Raw genomic sequence first — 17,972 nt, 5'->3', positions numbered from 1 at the left:
TTCTTTCCTCCACCCTTTGCTTTTGTATTCCACTGGAAATCCCACTTTAGATGCAGAGAAGCTGAGTTCCTGAGCTGAACACTTCGGAATATCAGGTGCTGGCATATGACTACATGAAGCCATAAATGGCTGTCATATGTGTCCATTTTTAATCACTATCTTCTTGTATCCTAGTTTTCCTTCCCACCCCCCAGAGTTGTGAAATAAACACCAAATCACAAGATGTATTTTCAGAAAGGACCAAAGCTTTTATTTTTTGAGTTGAAGACATATTTTTTTAGTAGAGTGTATTTGACATATTATGGAATTAGTGCTGACAGAACTGGATTTTATTGTTACTAATAGGCTTTACAGTACAAATACTGCAGTAGTGATAAGATGATGTAGTTCAGGATTCTGAAAGTGAAATCATGGTAAAAAGCAGTATTTAGTCCCTGACTTCAGGGTAGGAGAACTGGGACTCTTCTGAGATCTTCTTGGAAAGATCCCCTGAGAGGCTGCCCTGGAGAAAAGAAAGATTAAGGAGAGAACAGAATAGATAATTCTGTTTGAAGGGAGCAACAGTGATCATCTGGCTCAACTGCCAGACTAGAGAGCTGGTTGATATTCATGGATCACCTCCTGCAAGCTTAGGAAAGAAACAGGAAAGGAGAAATTAAGTGGCAGGAGGCCTGCATGGAGAACCAAGTTGTTTCTGACAAAACTCAGATACAAAAAAGTGTACAAAAGATAGAAGCAGGGCCAGGTGCAAAGGAGCATCCAGTGGCAGAGTGACTGCAATGAAATCCTAAACTGACCTAGAGCTTAATCTGTCAAGATGCATGAAGGGAGACAGCAGATATTTCTGCAACTACATAAGCAGTAAAGGAAGGCTAGAGAAAACAGGGGTCCCTGTTCAAGGGGTATGTACTTAGGTGACAAATGTGAAAAAACTTGAGGTATTGGTGCTTGTTTTGCCTTTGTGCTGGTAAAGTCAGCACAGGACACTGAGACCCTTAGGAAAGTCTTTGTTTTCTGTAAAGCATGTCCAGACACATGATGGACAAGAAGCAGGGGACTAGGAGTGGTCAGCACAGAGTTCAGAAAGGCATGCTTGGCCTATCTTACAGCCTCCTATGATGAGACAAGGGGAGAGCAGTAATTGTTGCTTATTTCAACCTTACTAAGACTTTTAATGCTGCCTGCCTGTGACAGCCTTACTGACAGACTGAATAAAACATGGACTAGGTAAGGTGACAGTGAGGTGTACTCAAGCTGCTAGACTCAAAAAGATTTTGATTAGCGACACAAAGTCCAGTTGGAACCCAGTCCTTAATGGTGTCAACAGAAGCTACATTCTTCATCCCACCTGGTGGCACAGAGTGAATATTTGGTAACTTTGCAGGTGGTATGGAGCTGGGAGGAGTGGTTGTTAAAGGAGGTCATTAATCTGCTTGTTAGAGGGAGCTCAGTGGGCTCCAGACACAGGCTCACAGGAGCCTGATGAAGTTCAAATTCCTGCACCTGGCAAGGAATAACTGTGCACCAGGACAATACTGGGTGCTGACTGATTGCAGAGCAGCTTTACAGAAAATGTCCTGGGATTCCTGGTAGGCACCAAGTTGAACATGAGTCTGCAATGTGTGGTGAAGAAGGCTAAGGAACCTCCTGGGTTGTGTTATGAAGGACTTCACCAGGAGGGTAAGGCAAATAAAACTTGTTACTGCTCTGTACTGATGAGGACACATCTGAAACACCGGATCCAGTTGTAGTACAAAGAAAAGACATAGGCGGGCTGGAAGAAGGGGTCTGGAGAACAAAACCCAAAACCATTTAAGGGGTTGAAGCATCCTGACGTATGAGGGAACACTAAGTGAGACCTGAAGTTATTCAGCCTGGAGAAGAAAAGTCTTGGGATGTTACCTCTGTAATGGTATGACAAGGGGCATAGAGAAAACTGAGCTAGACTGTTTTGGGTCAGGGGAAGAACAAGAGGTAACTGGCAAAATCAGTGAGTTGTAAATCCTAGTTAATCAAAAGGGAAAAAAATCTGTATGTTTGAGGGTGGGGGCATATTGCAAAACACTGAAATGTGTTTCCCTGAGAGGTTGTGTAGTCTCCATGCTTGAAAATACTAAAAGCATGACTTGAACAGTGCACCAGCTAACCTGTTGTTGATCTGCTTTGATCAGAAGGGTTGTAGGAGGTGATCTCCTGAATTCGCTTCTAGCCTCAATCATTGTATAATCCTGGTACAATATAGAAAGATATGTCAGTGAGGTTATTTCTTATATCTGCTTACTTAAAAATATCAGCAGAACCTACCCTCTTTCTGGCATATTCTTGTTCTGACCTGTTCATACTGTTCCATTTTATTGCAATTTCACTGTGCTCTTTCGTCCTGCAGTCTGTGAACTGAATAACGCAAATTAGAACTTTCTGTGAGTTTCATTCCTGCTGAACTTCTCTTTATATCTGTTTTTCTTTTTACATTCTTCTGAACAGCCAAAATTCAGTGTTGTACTCTGATGATTTACTAATGCTAAATACAGGAAAGCTCAGTCTTTGTCACTGAGACCAGTTGTTCTCAGGACATGTGGCCTCCTGAGTTGGTAGACATGGACAGGGAGCAGAATGGATCCACTCTAATCTAGGAGGGAGAAGTTACTGCCCTCCTGACCCACTTAGATGCTCACAAGTGTATGGGACTGGAGGGGATTTGTCCTAGAGTGATGAAGGACCTGGCAGAAAAACTCACCAAGATGCTGGCTAACCGGGGAGCTCCAACTGGAGCTTAGCCAGTGTGGCAGTTTTTCATGGTTAAGACTTTGTGAAAAGAATTGACAAGTTTGAAAGGAAGGGAAACTGGGACTTGTCTGGATATTCCCTCCTTAAGTACATCTTCAGGCAGTTGATACAAACTATCTGAAAGAGCAGAGTAGCTGGAAAGTGAACTTTCTCCTCTTTCTCCATTTTCCTTTAGCTCTTTGACATGTAACTTCAGGTAATAACAAAACTTAAATAGTTAGGTTTTTCTACTATGACTGTGTTTATTATTCTTATAGTGCCTTCACTTTTAACCTATTTCAGTATAATTACACGTTTTATCAAAGTTAATCTTTGATATGAAATCATGTCTATCAAACTTACACTTACCTTTTCTACAGGTTGGGGGCTTTTTTGAAAGTGTAGACTTATAGGAAGAAATTAATTGCTTTTGTGTTCTCTACCCTTTTTTAAGGTTCCTTTATTAAACCACCACCACCCCCCTTCCCCCCACAAAACATCTGCAAAAACTTGGGGCATTTTTCAAAATTTGCATCACTCCACCCCATATAATGGGTATAGAATCAAAGTTTTTAAAGATGTTTCTTCCTTTCATCCTTTTAGACAATCCTATCAAGCTCCGGGCGTTGGAGATTGCCTCCGTCAGCAGCTAGGGTCACGTCTTGCATGGACTTTAACTGCAAGCCAGCCTTCTTTACAAAGCACTACCTCAAAAGGCTTTTCAAATGCTGTCTCTCGTGGTGTGCCAAGGTCTAGGCGAGAAGGGGATACAAGTGGTGAGCAAAGATGTATTTGTTAAAGATCATGTTTTCTACAGTTATTTATATCCTCCATATATTTTGAATTATTTTGGAATCATAGCATGTTGATTTTTTGAAGAGTGTTTTTCTAGAATGTGCTTAATAGAAGGATAGAGGCAAATGTACAAGACTAGTATGTTTGGCCACAATCTCTTTGGCTGGTTGTTGGTTTCTTTTTTGCACTGGTTAGTTGGACTGCTCCTCTTAAACGACTGAGTTCATTCCAGTGTTTATCATATAGTTAAGTGATTGTGACATGTGAGCAATGATCTTTCTTTTGATGATCAGAAGTTGCTATTATTTTTAGAGTCAGATAGAATTCAGTAATCAGAACATGTTGAAATACTCATCTCTTTGTGGTTCTGTGTCTTTCAGAACTTGGAAATGTGTACTGGAATATAGAGCTCTTAAACCTCTTTCTTCTTTAGGTTAGCATAATGTTTACAGTGGTTGTATTCAGAAGAAGTGACGTAAGATATTGTCAATAAAATAAAAAAATATAAATACAGACTGGTGAATGACTCATGACAGAATGGTTTGAGTTGGAAGGTACCGTAAAAATCATCTTGTTCCAACTCTTCTACTCTGGGCAGGGACACCTTCCACTAGACCAGGTTGCTCAGAGAGCCATCCAGCCTATCCTTGAACACTTCCAGAGATGTGGCCTCCACAATTCTCTGGGCAACCTGTTCCAGTGCCTCATCACAGCCCCCACAGTAAAGAATTTCTTCTTAAATTCCTAATATTGCTAATTTAAGTCCATGATTAAGTGTCTGTAAACTTGAAGCTGATGCCTAGAGGATCTATTCTGAATTTACACAGGTGTAACTAAGGAGGAATTGTTTAACAGGTGATCTCTGTGGCAACTCTTACTGTAAAAGTAAGTTCTGAATAAATGAGCTGATGGCAGATGTTGACATCCCATAGCAACGTTATTCTCTGGCAAAGAAAGATAAGAGATGCAGGCTTTTGTTTGTGGTGCTTTGTTTTGGTTTGTTTTTACCTTCTGTACAAATAAGTGTGGATATTAAGGAACTAAAATATAGCCTGTCTGCCAGCCTCTGCATTTTTGAGTAGCAGTGTACAAAGCAGTGGCTTATAGATCAGAATTGTACTGGTGTATCTGAGGACAACATTTGGCATATAGAGCCTAGTTAACATGTGTTAATATGTGTTTTATATATGTGGTAGTTTCAATACATACAACAATAGGGAAAAAAAGAATAAGTAGAAAAAGGAGCAGAAAAAAACATAGGAAAAAGAAATAGAAAAACATATAAAATCTACCACTGCCTCTTAATTTATTATACTGATTGCTATAAAAAGCAATACTTCTTGTGTTGAGTCAGCCAGCAGCTGTGACTTTGGTTCCTGTGTGGGATGGGTATAAGGACTGACAGTTGTCTTAAATGTTGTCACTTGCTGGTGTAGAAATAGAAGTAGGACTGCGTTCAGAATATATTGCATTCAGTCTATTTTCAAGAAGATACAGTTCTATGAATATAAAATTCCTGTAATTAATTTTTTCTCCTAAAGTTGCTTGCTTTTATTTGAAGCTTTCTTACTGTTACGTCTACACACAGAGTATTAAAAAGCGCATTGTATGGCTGATGTTAATACTTGTTGTATTATTTATCAGTTAAAGAAATGTGCACTTGCATCTTTCACCATTTCACTACAAGTGCCTAAGAGGGACAACCTACAGTCATGCACATCTTATTGTTACAGGGGGAGACTGAGTTTTAAATGATACCTTGAAGACTCCTTCTGCTGAAATAAGAGTAGAATTTAATTTTTCTTGTTTTTTTCTGGGAAAGTGGATTGTTGGGGAGGCAAACTGACAAGACTAAGAGTACTATCTAAATTGGGAGAAGCATGTTGTAGCATCTCAGTTTCTGGATAGTTGTTGTTAAAATCGTTTAATTCTTGAAATCCTTAATGAATTTACAAAAGCATATGACGGTTTGCCCAGAAGAAATGGGGATAGTTTTAATGGCCTACACAGTGACTTTTTTGATCTTATGTTTATTTTACATTCATAAATATCTTATATCTCTAACACAATCTAACTTCTGACTAGAGATAAGAACCAGAAGCAAACTGTATGTTACAATATCAAAAGCTTTTCTAAATCAAAGATATATTTATCTTCAGAAACAGTATTTACACTTCAATATTTTCTAGCTCCATGGCTGTTATGCAGTCTGATTTGATCAGTCTTCTCACTGAGCAGTGGCATATGTGATTGAAAGCCATTATGCAACAAGCAGCTCTTCCTTCTGAATTAACTGTTCTTTTCATAGGTGAATGTAGAAGAGGTTAATCTGTAAGTCTGTTTAACAGCTTCAGCTGTTTTTTAAAGAAATATAAAGTTACTGTGGTGCTTGCCTCAGAGCTTGCACTGGTGTTGGATCAGAGGAGATAACAAGTTTAAGAACTGGCTGATGTGTCAGTTAAAGTAGGACATGCCCTGTGCCATACAAGCTGACTGCTCTGAGAGAACCACAGGTAGCATTAGAAGCAGGTAAAGGCAATCTTGGTCTTTCCTGTAAGACTCAGAGGACCAAAACCATTTCTTTACAGGTTACAAGAACAGGCTTTATAGTTTTTATAGTTTTAGGTTTTTGTGGCTATGCATCTAAATAGCTCTTTAAAGTTGTAATCAAAACTAATTGTCTCAACAAATCTAAATACTTGTTTTGTTTTTGGTTTTTTCTTTTCTAGGTTCTGTTGAAATAACGGAAGCAAATCTTGTAAGAGATGTTTTATATGTCTTCCAGGGAATAGATGGAAAAAATATCAAAATGTGCAATTCTGAAAATTGCTATAAAGTGGAGGGAAAGGTACTGTATGGTGACTTGTATTTCATATGTGAGCAGAGAAGTATATAAGAAGTATATTAGAAGGGGGAAAATAGCTGTGAGAAACATGCAAAAAAGTTAAAATATTATTACAAGTCTGTATTCTCTTTACCAGCTGTTTTGTTTGTTTTGTGCTGGTTTCGTTTGTTTTGGTTTTGGGGGTTCTTTTGTTAATACAACAGAGTAGTTTCAACAATAGTAATTGAAAATTGGTTGGGTAGATTAGATGCCAGAAAGAAAATACAGCATTTCACAAAACATGAATAGTCTCCCAAATCTTGATCCAGTAGAAGGACTTGTTAGTTACGGCTTTGAGGACTTCCGTCAACTTTTGTCCTCTCTAGTGTATAAGAATTAATATAAAGTAGATGCAGGCATTTGACTGTGTTATTATTGAATTAAATTTAACAGCTTGAGATATAGAATGGATGCTAGCCACTTGATGTTATGGGCCTGATTACAATTATAAGTGATCAGGTGCAGATTACCTAGGAAAGAAAGGACTGGTGGTAGACTGAAGAAAGGCGTGATGTGAATTTGAATGAAGACATCAAATAGGAGAGATGCCTGAGAGACTTTGCTTTAAGGTGGTGAGATGTTAAGCCCATCTGCAATTCAAAGAAACCCCAAATGTATGATTGGGTCAGCTGAGCAAAGAACAAAAAATGTCCTTAGTTACTTTAACATCTTCATATTCAGTATTTACACAGTACAGCTTCAGAGTTCAGTTTCTGCTAATTGGTTTTCATGTTCTTGTTCAGATGGAAGGACAATGCTTTCAATTTTCACCTCTATTAAAAACTTTCTACTATGGCAATATTACATAGTCCTTAAATGGGCAGGGAAATTATTTGGGTCCATTTCACATGGCAAGAGCATAGTAGACAGGTCTTAAATTGATAGATGAGCTAATTTCCTTTTTTCCTTCATAATAGTAGGAAGATGTGAAATGTATAGTTGTTCACCATTACTTTACAGTGACATTTATGTCTGCTTAATGGAGGGATAAATGGAAAAACCTAACTCTTGTTAAGTAAGTTAAATCTTCTTAATTAACAGATTCTTAATAAACATCTAACTGTAAGATGATGCCAAGTTTGTAATTCCTCAACATCTTTACTGAGTAAATCATATTCCATATATGAATTTATATATGGCAAAAGAAGGGTAGCATAATTTATTTTTCGGGAGGAATGTGAAAAAAACTTAGTGAATACAAAATTGGCAATGGGTTTCATTGGTTTTCTGTGTAGCTTTCATATCCAATAGGCTGATTTGAGGTCAGAAGCTGTTCTACTTGGAACTTGTAATTCAAGGAGTTTAATTACTGACTACAAACCAGCTGAATAATCTTTGCCCAAGAACTTTTTTGTCAGTAATTTTTGTGAAGTCAGTCATCTTCCACTCTCTTATTTGTACTTGGTCTGATCTACCAAACCTGGTGAAGATGAGATTATCTGAATCACCAGAGCTGCAACTGGAACAACTTCTGAAAAACAAGGAGGACCAAGATCATACCTCCTCTAGCTGTATTGGCTGCACATTGGGCAAAATAGTAGTCAAAGCATGTAGTTCTCCCTCAGCTAACAATCTCATTGTCTGGGTTGTTGGTTTGGTTTTTTTTTTCCCAGAAAGAAGCACACTTTATAAGGTGCTATTCTTGCTGCAGTGTTTCCTAATATTAGTGTTAATATTAGATCTGGTGGTGGCATTCAGCATTGTATAAGATAGCAGCTTTTGTTTTGATCTAAGACATACAAATGTAATAACACAAGCTAATTTTGCTTGTTCCTCACTTAATTCCAGCGGATGTGCGCTGTGCTCAGTGTTTGCCAAGTACTCTGTACTTGCAGAATTCTAAATAATTCTTTTGTCATCTCTTTGGCTTTAGCTGCGGGCAGGATTTCTGTGTCCAATTATGCTTGTTTGGGCTGGAATTTACCCTACAGAAGTTGTTCAAGAAGTTAAAGCTGTACCTCTGTGGGTAAACAAGAGGGCTAGGGACTGAACTCTGGTCTTACAACCAAATGCTGCAGCCTGGTTCAAGCCCACACTGGTGTGGATAACACGCTCTGACACTAATTGTTATCTTGGAGAATGCCTGTACTGCTAACTAAAATGTTTAATGAAGGACATTGATTCCTAATTTGGCAGCTTAACTTCTTAGAACAGTTCCTTGCTTTGGTTTTGAATGTTCCAGCAGGCTGTCAAAGTTAAAATTGTCTGTAGAGGTAGGATAGGCCCAGTTGCTGTGGGCAAAGGTCAGTCTCTTTCTCATTGTCTGTGTTATCAGTCAGATTGTTTGGGGTTTTTTATTCAATGAAGTTATGAGTACTTGATGATAGTGTTCTTGAGTAACATGGTGAAATGGGGAAGAAGAAAATCTCAAGTTGGAAATGTCTTACCTGTTGTTAATTCTGAGGAAGAAATTACCGATTCAGATGAAAAATATAGTGGTAGCTAAATAGGGTGTTGGGACTAAGGCAGGCTTGCAAGGCAAATGGGATACTAGGAAAAAAACAGAAACAGACTAGGAGAGTTCAGAAGGACATACGATTAAATAACTTCTAAAAGTTGGACTTAACCTTGGAAGTTGGGTTCTGGAAGTTTGTGTTCCTGCTGCCTAGTCAGGCATTGGGTCATTTATTTTCTAATGAAGGTTTCTTTCACATGTAGCAATAGCTAATTATTTCGTCAAAGCTTTTTAATTAGTTTTAGTCATTAACACCTTTGCTACAACTCTCATATTTTCAGTCTTGCTGGTTGTCAGTATAAGATAAAGTCTGATACTACATGAAAATGCAGATTTCTCCCTTTCTTCTGAAGACCATTTTCTTATTGCCATACTTGCCTAATGTAAAAAAAGTGCATGAATACTGTTACATTAAGCTTTCCAAAAGAGAAGGTCTCAAAGTTGCCAGTAGTTTGTTGCTGCTGCCTTTTCAATGCATGTGTGTATAAATATAATGTTAATTATGTGGTTGTCTGCTTTTTTGCAGTATCTGTACTGTAGAATTTAAAATTATTTTTTTCTCAAACTGCCTTTTTTATAAGAGAGACTTTTGTGAAGAAACCAGTATTGGCATGGCAGATTTGACTTAATTGCAAACTCGTTTCTTTATAACTTTAACTTTTTTAAACTTTAATTTGTTTAACTTTATAGGTGAGCTTGTCCAAATCTCTCCGAGATACAACAAGTAGACTTGCAGAGTTGGGGTGGCTACATAACAAAATAAGAAAATATACAGACCAGAGGAGTTTGGATCGTGCATTTGGACTTGTGGGACAGGTGGGTCAGCTAGAAAAAACAATCTAACTACAGTATTTGATCTTAGAGTAAATGCAGTGCTAGAATGATGCATAAACTTTAGAGCTTGAATCATTCATCATTTGATTTACTCCTTTTGAGGATGCTGCATTCGATATGTCAGAAGGCAAGAAAAAGACATTTGCTCTTTCTGATCTTAAGGATTTGCCCCTGTAATTTTTAGATGGAACCACTCATAAATTCTTTTTCTTAATCTCACTTTTTAAAAAAAACCCAGTATTTTAAAATTGTTCATGCATGTTCATAAGCAAAACATTTCTTAAATGGGATGATTTCATCCCTGAGGTAATTAATCACCAATTCAGTTGTTAGCTACCTGTGCAGAAGACATTCTTGTCAGCTATTGTTAATGTTCATGTATTAGTACTGCACTAGCTTACATAAAATGCAAGTAGTCCATTATCTTCTGCCCTTTCTTTTGAATACAGCATCAAAAGAATATTAATTTTTGTTTTTATAGGTTTCATCATCATGATTTATAGTCTACAGTAACTTCACTGCTGCTGTAATACCCAAAACCACATTTACTGCTAAGACATTCCTGTTTCCTCTCACTTGCTCCCTCTGTAAAACTGGATATTATCCCTTCTGAGTCGACAGAAATGTTATCCTTGCCTCTAGCCATAACATCCTACCTAATCTGCCAAGAAATTGAAGTGCTTCTCCCTTCAATCTAATTTTTCTTAAGAGGTCAGTAGAGACACTGTAGTGCTTCCTACTTTTCTAATGTTTTATTCTGTTCCATTCTGTCTCTTATTCTAGGTAACCCTTCTAGATACATATAAATAACTATTTTTCTACTGATCCAATGCTGATTTCCATGTTTTATATGGTAGTGCTACTATGTATGCATTTTCTTTGGACTCTCCCCTTTGTATCTGGGTGAAGTTTTATTCTTTATCTAGCAGCTTCCTGCTTGTGCTTATTTTTACCATCTCTGGCTTTAATCTTCAAGTTTACAGAAAGGGGAGAACTTTAATTCTTCAGTGAATTTAAATGTGCAGTATCTTGGCTTCTGTATGCAGGTTTCAGATCCTGTGCAGGAGGCTGTGCTGTTAAGTTACCTGAATCTGCATAGCTCTAATGCCGCTAATTCTGCTTGAGGCAAGCACTTGTGTATATTTCTAGGACATAAACGTACAAATAAAAATTTATATTCTACTCTTGCTGTCAGTATCTGGGCACAGAGAGAATGCCTTCATGCTCTTCATGGCTTTTATAGCTGAGAATTTCAGGTGCTGCACTCTGTGCATTAAAGAATTCAGCACAACAGTGTATATTGTTATAAAACATCTTTCGCTTAATGTTCAGAAAGAATGATTGTGTAAACCCCTGTTTAAACCAGGTGTAGAATAAGATGTCTGTCACCTCTTCTGTTATGATTCTGGTGACTGGTTTTACCATACAAAATGTCCGGTATTGACATTAGAAGTAGAGATACAACAATATATTACGCTTTATACTTTCCTACCTTTGCTGATTAATATCTAAGTTTTACTTTGTCCTCAGAAAATAAAAAGAATAATAGGCAGTTAAATATAATTTAGCCTGCACTTTGGCATTTTGCCCATTTAGATACAGTTGAGCTAGTGGGCATTTTAATTTTTTTCTCTTGAACAAGCATTCTGTTTCCTTCCTCAATTCTCTTTTGAAGCAGACCAAATCAGAATTCTAGGATAATGTCCAGTTTTCCTGTAACAGTTTAGGAAGCAAATATGTGGTTTGTGATGCAGGAATTGGTACTGGATATAAATTTTAATTTGTAAAGCTTCTCTGAAGAATTGGTGACCAGATAGATTCTAAATCCTTTTGGCTACTAAATAATTAAAGTCAGTGATTACTGTTCTTCCTTTTTGAGCATAACAGTGCCTTTGATTGTTTTCTTGGAGGCTCTGCTCTGCCCTCTGTCTTGGCAAGTGCTGCTTTAATAGGTTGCAAAATTTACTGGAGAAGCAAGTGAGAAGAAATAAAAAGTGGAGTTACACATAAGGGGATTTCTTTTTGCCCTTCAGTATCCTCTGGAATAAAATGAATGTCAAATTTCTTTGCCATTTACAACATTGAGTTGACGAAAGGAACCTCCTTTCCCTAAAAAAGGACACAATGGCAAGATTAATGACTTTTTTTTTCCCTAGGCTTCTTAGCTGCTTAGCAGGAAAGAAGATTTATTTTCTCCTTGTGCTTCTAGAAATTATTTCTGCCTTTTACATACTCTAGTGAATAAATATTTTACTTCAAGTTCTTGTGTTCTTTCTATGAAATTTTCCTTATTTTTTTGCAGATTCTTTTGACCGTAATTTTAAAAGGCCTTAAAGGGAAAATCCTGGGAAATTTCCCATTTAAAAAAGAAAAAAATCCATCAAAATGGATATCAAATTCATTAGCTGAGAATTGATTAGAAAGTTCTGAAGAATTTGTGTGTATGCCATGAGAGTATTCTCCCAAGAAACCAAACAAATAGAAAACCTTGGTCACTCTTTGTGGGGTTTTAAAGTCTTTTTCACTTAGTCCCAAATTAATGAGCCATATTTTTAGTTCTGTTTAAAAAAATGTGCTGCAGGGATTTTTTTTAGTTTGTATGTTAAGACCATTACAAAAGCAAAGCAAGACATCCCCCAAACCCTAAACTGTGGAAAATATTTATCACTAAACAAGTATTATTTCAGGAATTGTTTTTAAAATTGATCTGGATTTTTAAACAACCTAAAGTAGTTGTGCTTAGAATTGTTTTACAGAGAAGAGTTTTTGCTTTAGTTCTGGCTTAAATTAACTTCTGCACATTCTACAGATTCCTGAAGACATACTTTGTGTTGTTCATTTCTTCCATGTCAAGTCATGAATTATATATAACTGTGAATTGATGAAAGGTCAATTATATAGAGTACTTAATCTGGCAGCATTTATTGGGAGTGTTTTTATAAGCATTGTGCTTTCTTGTTCATGTCATATAGTCTATACTGTAAATATAATGATAGCTGCCTAACTTCTGTGTTCTGTTGTTAGAGGCCTTCCTGAAATTTAAATTCTAATTCACTGCATACTGTATCTTACATGATTATTAAAAAAAAAAAAAATCTTGTATAAATTCTTGGAAAAGGTATATGCAGCTCTTAGGGAAGATTTCTCTAAGAATTGGCTTTTATGCTGAAACATCAGGAATTTTCCAACTATGTTGGAAGTGTTGTGAATCAGACGGTTTTCTCCTGATTGCTTTGCTTTATTTTTTTCTTTCTCTTACAGAGTTTTTGTGCAGCCTTACATCAGGAACTTAAAGAATACTACCGACTTCTGTCTGTTTTACATTCTCAGGTGAGTTAAGTGGTATGTATTCAACAATTATTTTGTTCTATGCTATCTAAATATCTCCTAAAAAGGTAATACCTGCCTATTCTGTTAGAATGTAAAGGATGTACAGCAGTTTCTGTTGACAGTGAGCACAATTCTCTGTACGTTTCTTACTCTTTAAATGTATGTACCCTTGAATATTTTTCTCTTAAGAATTCACTGGTATTTGATGTGTTACATAAGCAAGGAATACAATGGGTATTTCTAGGTCTCTGTCCCTGTTTTGCATCCTTTTTGTCAGTTTCATCTTGGATATCTTTATCATTCAAATCCCAAACAATGTCACATATCCTTGAGGGGAATAAAAGCAATCTCTATTTCCAGCAGTGCATGATTCAGCAGCTAGTAATAACAGTTCGAGGTTTTTTTTCTGTGTGGGGCAGTTCATACATTTTTATTGTCCCTTTGTTTTCTGAGAGTAAAGACATCTGTTCTGCAGATGTTTCAGTGTTTTACAGTTTTTCTGTAACATATAGACCAAATCAGTGCTGATAATCTTGCAGTTTTTCTACAAAAATTTGTAGATATGTGCATCTAGGTGCTGTCTCTAAAATGAAAATAAAATAAACATGATTTTTCTCCTTGCTTTTTGTTTAAAAAAAGGGGTTTTCAAGGGGTTCATTACTTGTAATGGTGAAAAATTTATTCTGAGAATTAACCTAAAGCTAAATTATACTGCCTTCTAAAATTCTATCTTCAATAAAATTCTTATAGTTTGTCATAGACTTTTGTTAATGTTTTCAAAGCATCTGTTCCTTTTAACTCACTTGCAGTTCTTGAATATTCTTTTGGAATGTCTGTTACATATACTTTTTGCTTATTTTTGGTAGCTGTTATCCAGTTATTCCTTTTGTAATTCTTGCTCTGTCCAAAATGTGTTTTCTCTCTTGGTTTGCTGAAGCTTTGATTTATTCTAACTTCTAAAACTTCTTGATCATGAAAATGTTCGAGTACTTTGAAATGCAATTTTGTCTACCTTTCCTGCTCCACCAAACCTTTCCAAAGAAGAGATAGGTAGGGTGGAAGGGAAAGCCTGTAAGGAGAAAACAAAAGTTCTGTGGTTACTTATTTTCAAACTGCATTTGCCTTTGTGGTGGGTTGACCCTGGGCAGCAGCCAGGCACCCTTGCTCCCCCGTCTCTTGAGGAACGGCGAGAAAATAGAAGGAAGACAAAAAGACAAGTCAGTCAAGTTAGTGACAGTTTAGAAGGGAAAGCAAGAGCTGTGCGTGCAAGCAAAGCAAAGTAGGGAATTCATTCACTACTTCCCATCAGCAGGCAGATGTCCAGCTGCTTGTGGCAAAGCAGGGCCTTGGGACACTAAACACTTACTTGGGAAGACAGACTGCATCACCACAAATGTTCCTTCTCCTTTCCCTGAGCTATTTTTCTTGAGAAAGCTTTTTGTCCTTTATAAACTTGGAAATTATTTTCCAGGATTAGTTGCTATCCCAAGGAATGAAGGGAGTCTCACTGGTGTGTAGTTTTATGGCTTCTTCTTGAAGATAGGAGTGACATTTGCTTTCTCAGGGTTGTCAGAAACCTCTTCTAATTGCTGTGTTGAAAAAATAATGGAGAGTGGCATTGCAGTGACATTGGCCAGCTCTTTCCCTCAACGCTTGTTGGTGCATCCCATCAGGTCCCATAGACTTAACCATATCCCATTTTTTGGTGTACCCTAGCCTGAACCTTCTGAACTTGGTCTTCCTTGTCCCAGAGTTCCTATCTTGACATGTAGTATCCTCAGCAGAAAATCTCACTGAAATAGCAAGGAAATAAAGGCATTAAGAACATCAGCATTTTCCATTTTTCCTGTCACCATTCACCTAGCATCATTCAGTAGTTTGACACACATTTTCCCAGTCTTACTTTTACTGCTGTTCTTCTTGTTGATCTTCATGTTCCTTGCCAGATTCATCTTCAGTGTTAGAGTCCATGAGTGCATTGAGTATGTTGATTAAATGCATTTTCATAGGGAGCAGTCAATACAGTGTCGGCAGCGCTTTGCTGCAGCAGCAGACTGGGGTTTCTGGGGAATCTAGATCCCCCAGCACCCAACTGAAGGGGTTCTCAGAGTCATGTTATGTTTGGATTTTCAGAAGCTCCTGGCAACATTCATTCCCAAAGAGATGAAGGAAAGGAAAGAGGTCCAGCAGTGGAGGAGAGATTCTTCTGTGACTTGAAAGGTGGAAGGGCTTGAAGGTCACACTGCAGAATGGATAAAAAACCTGTACCTTTTAGCTTCTTGAAAACATGTAGAAAATTGACTTAAAATTGAGTGTATGTGGTATTCTTAGATTCAGGAGATCGTACAGGCTGCCAGCTTAGGAGTAGTTAACTGCAGTTCTAGAGAGCAGGATAGGCATAGAACAGCAAGAATCTTGTCAAAGGGTTCTATACTCTCTTGATAACTCTTTATTATGTCTTCAGAGCTTCCCCTGAGCATGTTTCTGCCCTTGAATGAGTAATCCTGAGCATACTGTCTACCATTCCATAAGAGTCTCTGGTCTTTTTCTTGCAGGTTGTTTTCACATTGTCAGCCCATTTAAAAATGCAGTTCCATGATGAAGATGTACCATGTCTTCCCTAAAGTCAAAGGGTGGCTCATGTATCTCTCTTATCATTGCTGATTTCCAAAAACACCAAAGAAAAATCCCAGACATGGACCCAGGAGCATTCGGAAGCAAATGAATTTAACTGGCTCCAAGGCTGAACTTAATGTGGATGACACTAGACTTAAATTTAACTAGTATGTTGCATTTGGCTAAAAAATGTGCTAGATGGGAAAGCACAGAGTGGGTTGGTTGTCATATATCAGAAATAACTTATTTTCTAAGAGATTATCTCCTTGTACTGCTCCAGAAACTTGCTTCTGTATTCTTAGGTTGTGTTCTTGTCAAGCTTATTCCATCTGTACTTGTATAAGATTTGCATTTGCACATTGGATGCAAATACTTAGCTTTTATTTTTCATGGTGTTGGAAGATTCATGGTAGTCACATTATGATAGTTTTCTTATTTTGGTGTTTTTTGTTCAATGTAGCAATTCCTTAATCTCACTATAAGGCTAATTTAAGTTCCGACGGCTTCTGGAGGAAGACATTGAACAGAATTTGTCCCATATTGAAGTAAAATAAGCTGCATGTGCAGTAATAAAAGGTTTACCTCCCTCAGCCTGCCTTTCCTTTAGATGATTCTCTACTCTTTTTTGAGTATCTCTTGCTGTCTTCCAGGATCTCTTCTCTCTTTTCTTTTGCTCTTCTCTCTTTTCATGACTATTACCTTGCTGTCTTTAATTTTCTCAGTCTTTGTGCTTTGTGTCTACCTTATTGCACTTATGCTTGTCTCTGTTCTTTCACCTGTGCTGAAGTCTCTGTTTCCACTAAAAATTGACTCTTGGGTTTTGGCCCAGTGATTTGATGAAAGAATATATAACACTAGGTATTTCAAGTGTGTTAGTAAAATCTGACTTCAGAACCAACTTCAAAACCTGAGTTCTGCTTCAATTTTGTTGTTTGACATGTCTTTCTGTTTCTAACTTGTTCAGTTACAACTGGAAGATGATCAGGGTGTGAATTTGGGACTTGAGAGCAGTTTAACACTTCGCCGTCTTCTAGTCTGGACATATGACCCCAAAATAAGGTTAAAGACCCTTGCAGCACTTGTTGATCACTGTCAAGGTCTGTTTAACATTAATTTAATATTTCTGGGGATGTTATATAACTTTGAATAGTTGTGTGTGCTAGAGATGGGTATCAATAATATTAGTGCTTGTTTGGACTTTTTTGGTTTTTTTAGAAAATTTCAAGTAGGTAGTTTAGATTCTCCCTTGTTTAGTTTAAACAAAGCATGACAAATTATAGTGCTGTGTTGATACATTCAGACTTCTTACTTTTTTAAAACTAGAATATGCTCCAAAAATTCAATTTTAAGCATGTACTTTTCAGTTACTCAATCATCTTTCAGAGAATGGTACACTGAAAAGCCCCACTAATATGTTATGAAGTGATTGGCTTAGTTTCCTCACTATGTATGAGTATTATGCAATTTCTCTGTATATGATGGCATGGAGGAGTCTTTACCAACTTGTCTTCAGATTCATGTGAAACAACAAAACTTTGCAAATCTGCAAATACCATGATTTTGTTGGGAATCCACAAGAAAATGCTGGGGAGAGTCATGTTGGAGTTTACCACAACTTTGGCTAGTAGATGAGTAAACTAACCAGTAACTGATGCTTCTCCCTGATGACACTTCAGATTTATGAGATTGTAGCCCTTTATAAAGAGCATCTTAGCAAAAAAAAAGCCTACAATACTTGTTTTGCCTTGATTATTGGAATTGATATAATTTATTTTTTTTTTTAATGGGTTTTTCTTTTAAGACATTCATGAAAATTTTGAGTTCCATGGCCTCTGCCACAAGGAAGTGGTTAGCTGTGAAGCATGGCAGCAAAAACAAATATGCAGTCTATCTTTAAACTTTTTTTTTTTCGACAGCATCTTAATTTTCAGTTGCAAGAAATTGAAGGAGATGTTACCTAATGGAGCTATGGGGGCAACTATAACAAAGAAACGGGAAAGCTGTGTTTGTGTGCATGTATGCACACAGAGTATCTGAAAGTGTCAAGTACAGGAGAGAAGGAAAACATTCTAAGGCTCCTTTAATGCTTCTCTGGAAGCAAAGCATCAACCTCTGTGTGTGATCTTCTGCCTTGAATATTGCATTCCTCTAAGCAACCATAAAGTAGACAGAGAGCTCTGCTTAATGCTTTAGTGAGATTAATAATTCATGCCTTAAAACCTAGGAATTCCCTGTTAGCAATAAAAAAGTCTACTTCTGGTGCATTTTAGAATTGCTATTTAGCAAGCTCAA

The 17,972-nt window shown here is 37.2% G+C and overlaps 1 protein-coding gene across 1 annotated transcript in view; it reads left to right on the top strand.

Annotated features, from left to right (window-relative positions):
- The window catches only part of TUBGCP3 (tubulin gamma complex associated protein 3), a 48,710-nt gene that overhangs the window by 16,251 nt on the left and 14,487 nt on the right, over positions 1-17,972 (top strand). The window contains exons 6-10 of the mRNA XM_015640743.3: positions 3,370-3,542; positions 6,291-6,409; positions 9,591-9,716; positions 12,996-13,064; positions 16,645-16,777. Coding sequence (XP_015496229.1) covers positions 3,370-3,542; positions 6,291-6,409; positions 9,591-9,716; positions 12,996-13,064; positions 16,645-16,777 — 620 coding nt within the window. The remainder of the gene's footprint in view (positions 1-3,369; positions 3,543-6,290; positions 6,410-9,590; positions 9,717-12,995; positions 13,065-16,644; positions 16,778-17,972) is intronic.

The sequence above is a fragment of the Parus major genome, chromosome 1 (genome assembly GCF_001522545.3).
Source record: "Parus major isolate Abel chromosome 1, Parus_major1.1, whole genome shotgun sequence".
NCBI lineage: Eukaryota > Metazoa > Chordata > Aves > Passeriformes > Paridae > Parus > Parus major.
The sequence above is the reverse complement of the archived record's forward strand: the minus strand, read 5'-3'. Positions and strand labels throughout refer to the sequence as shown.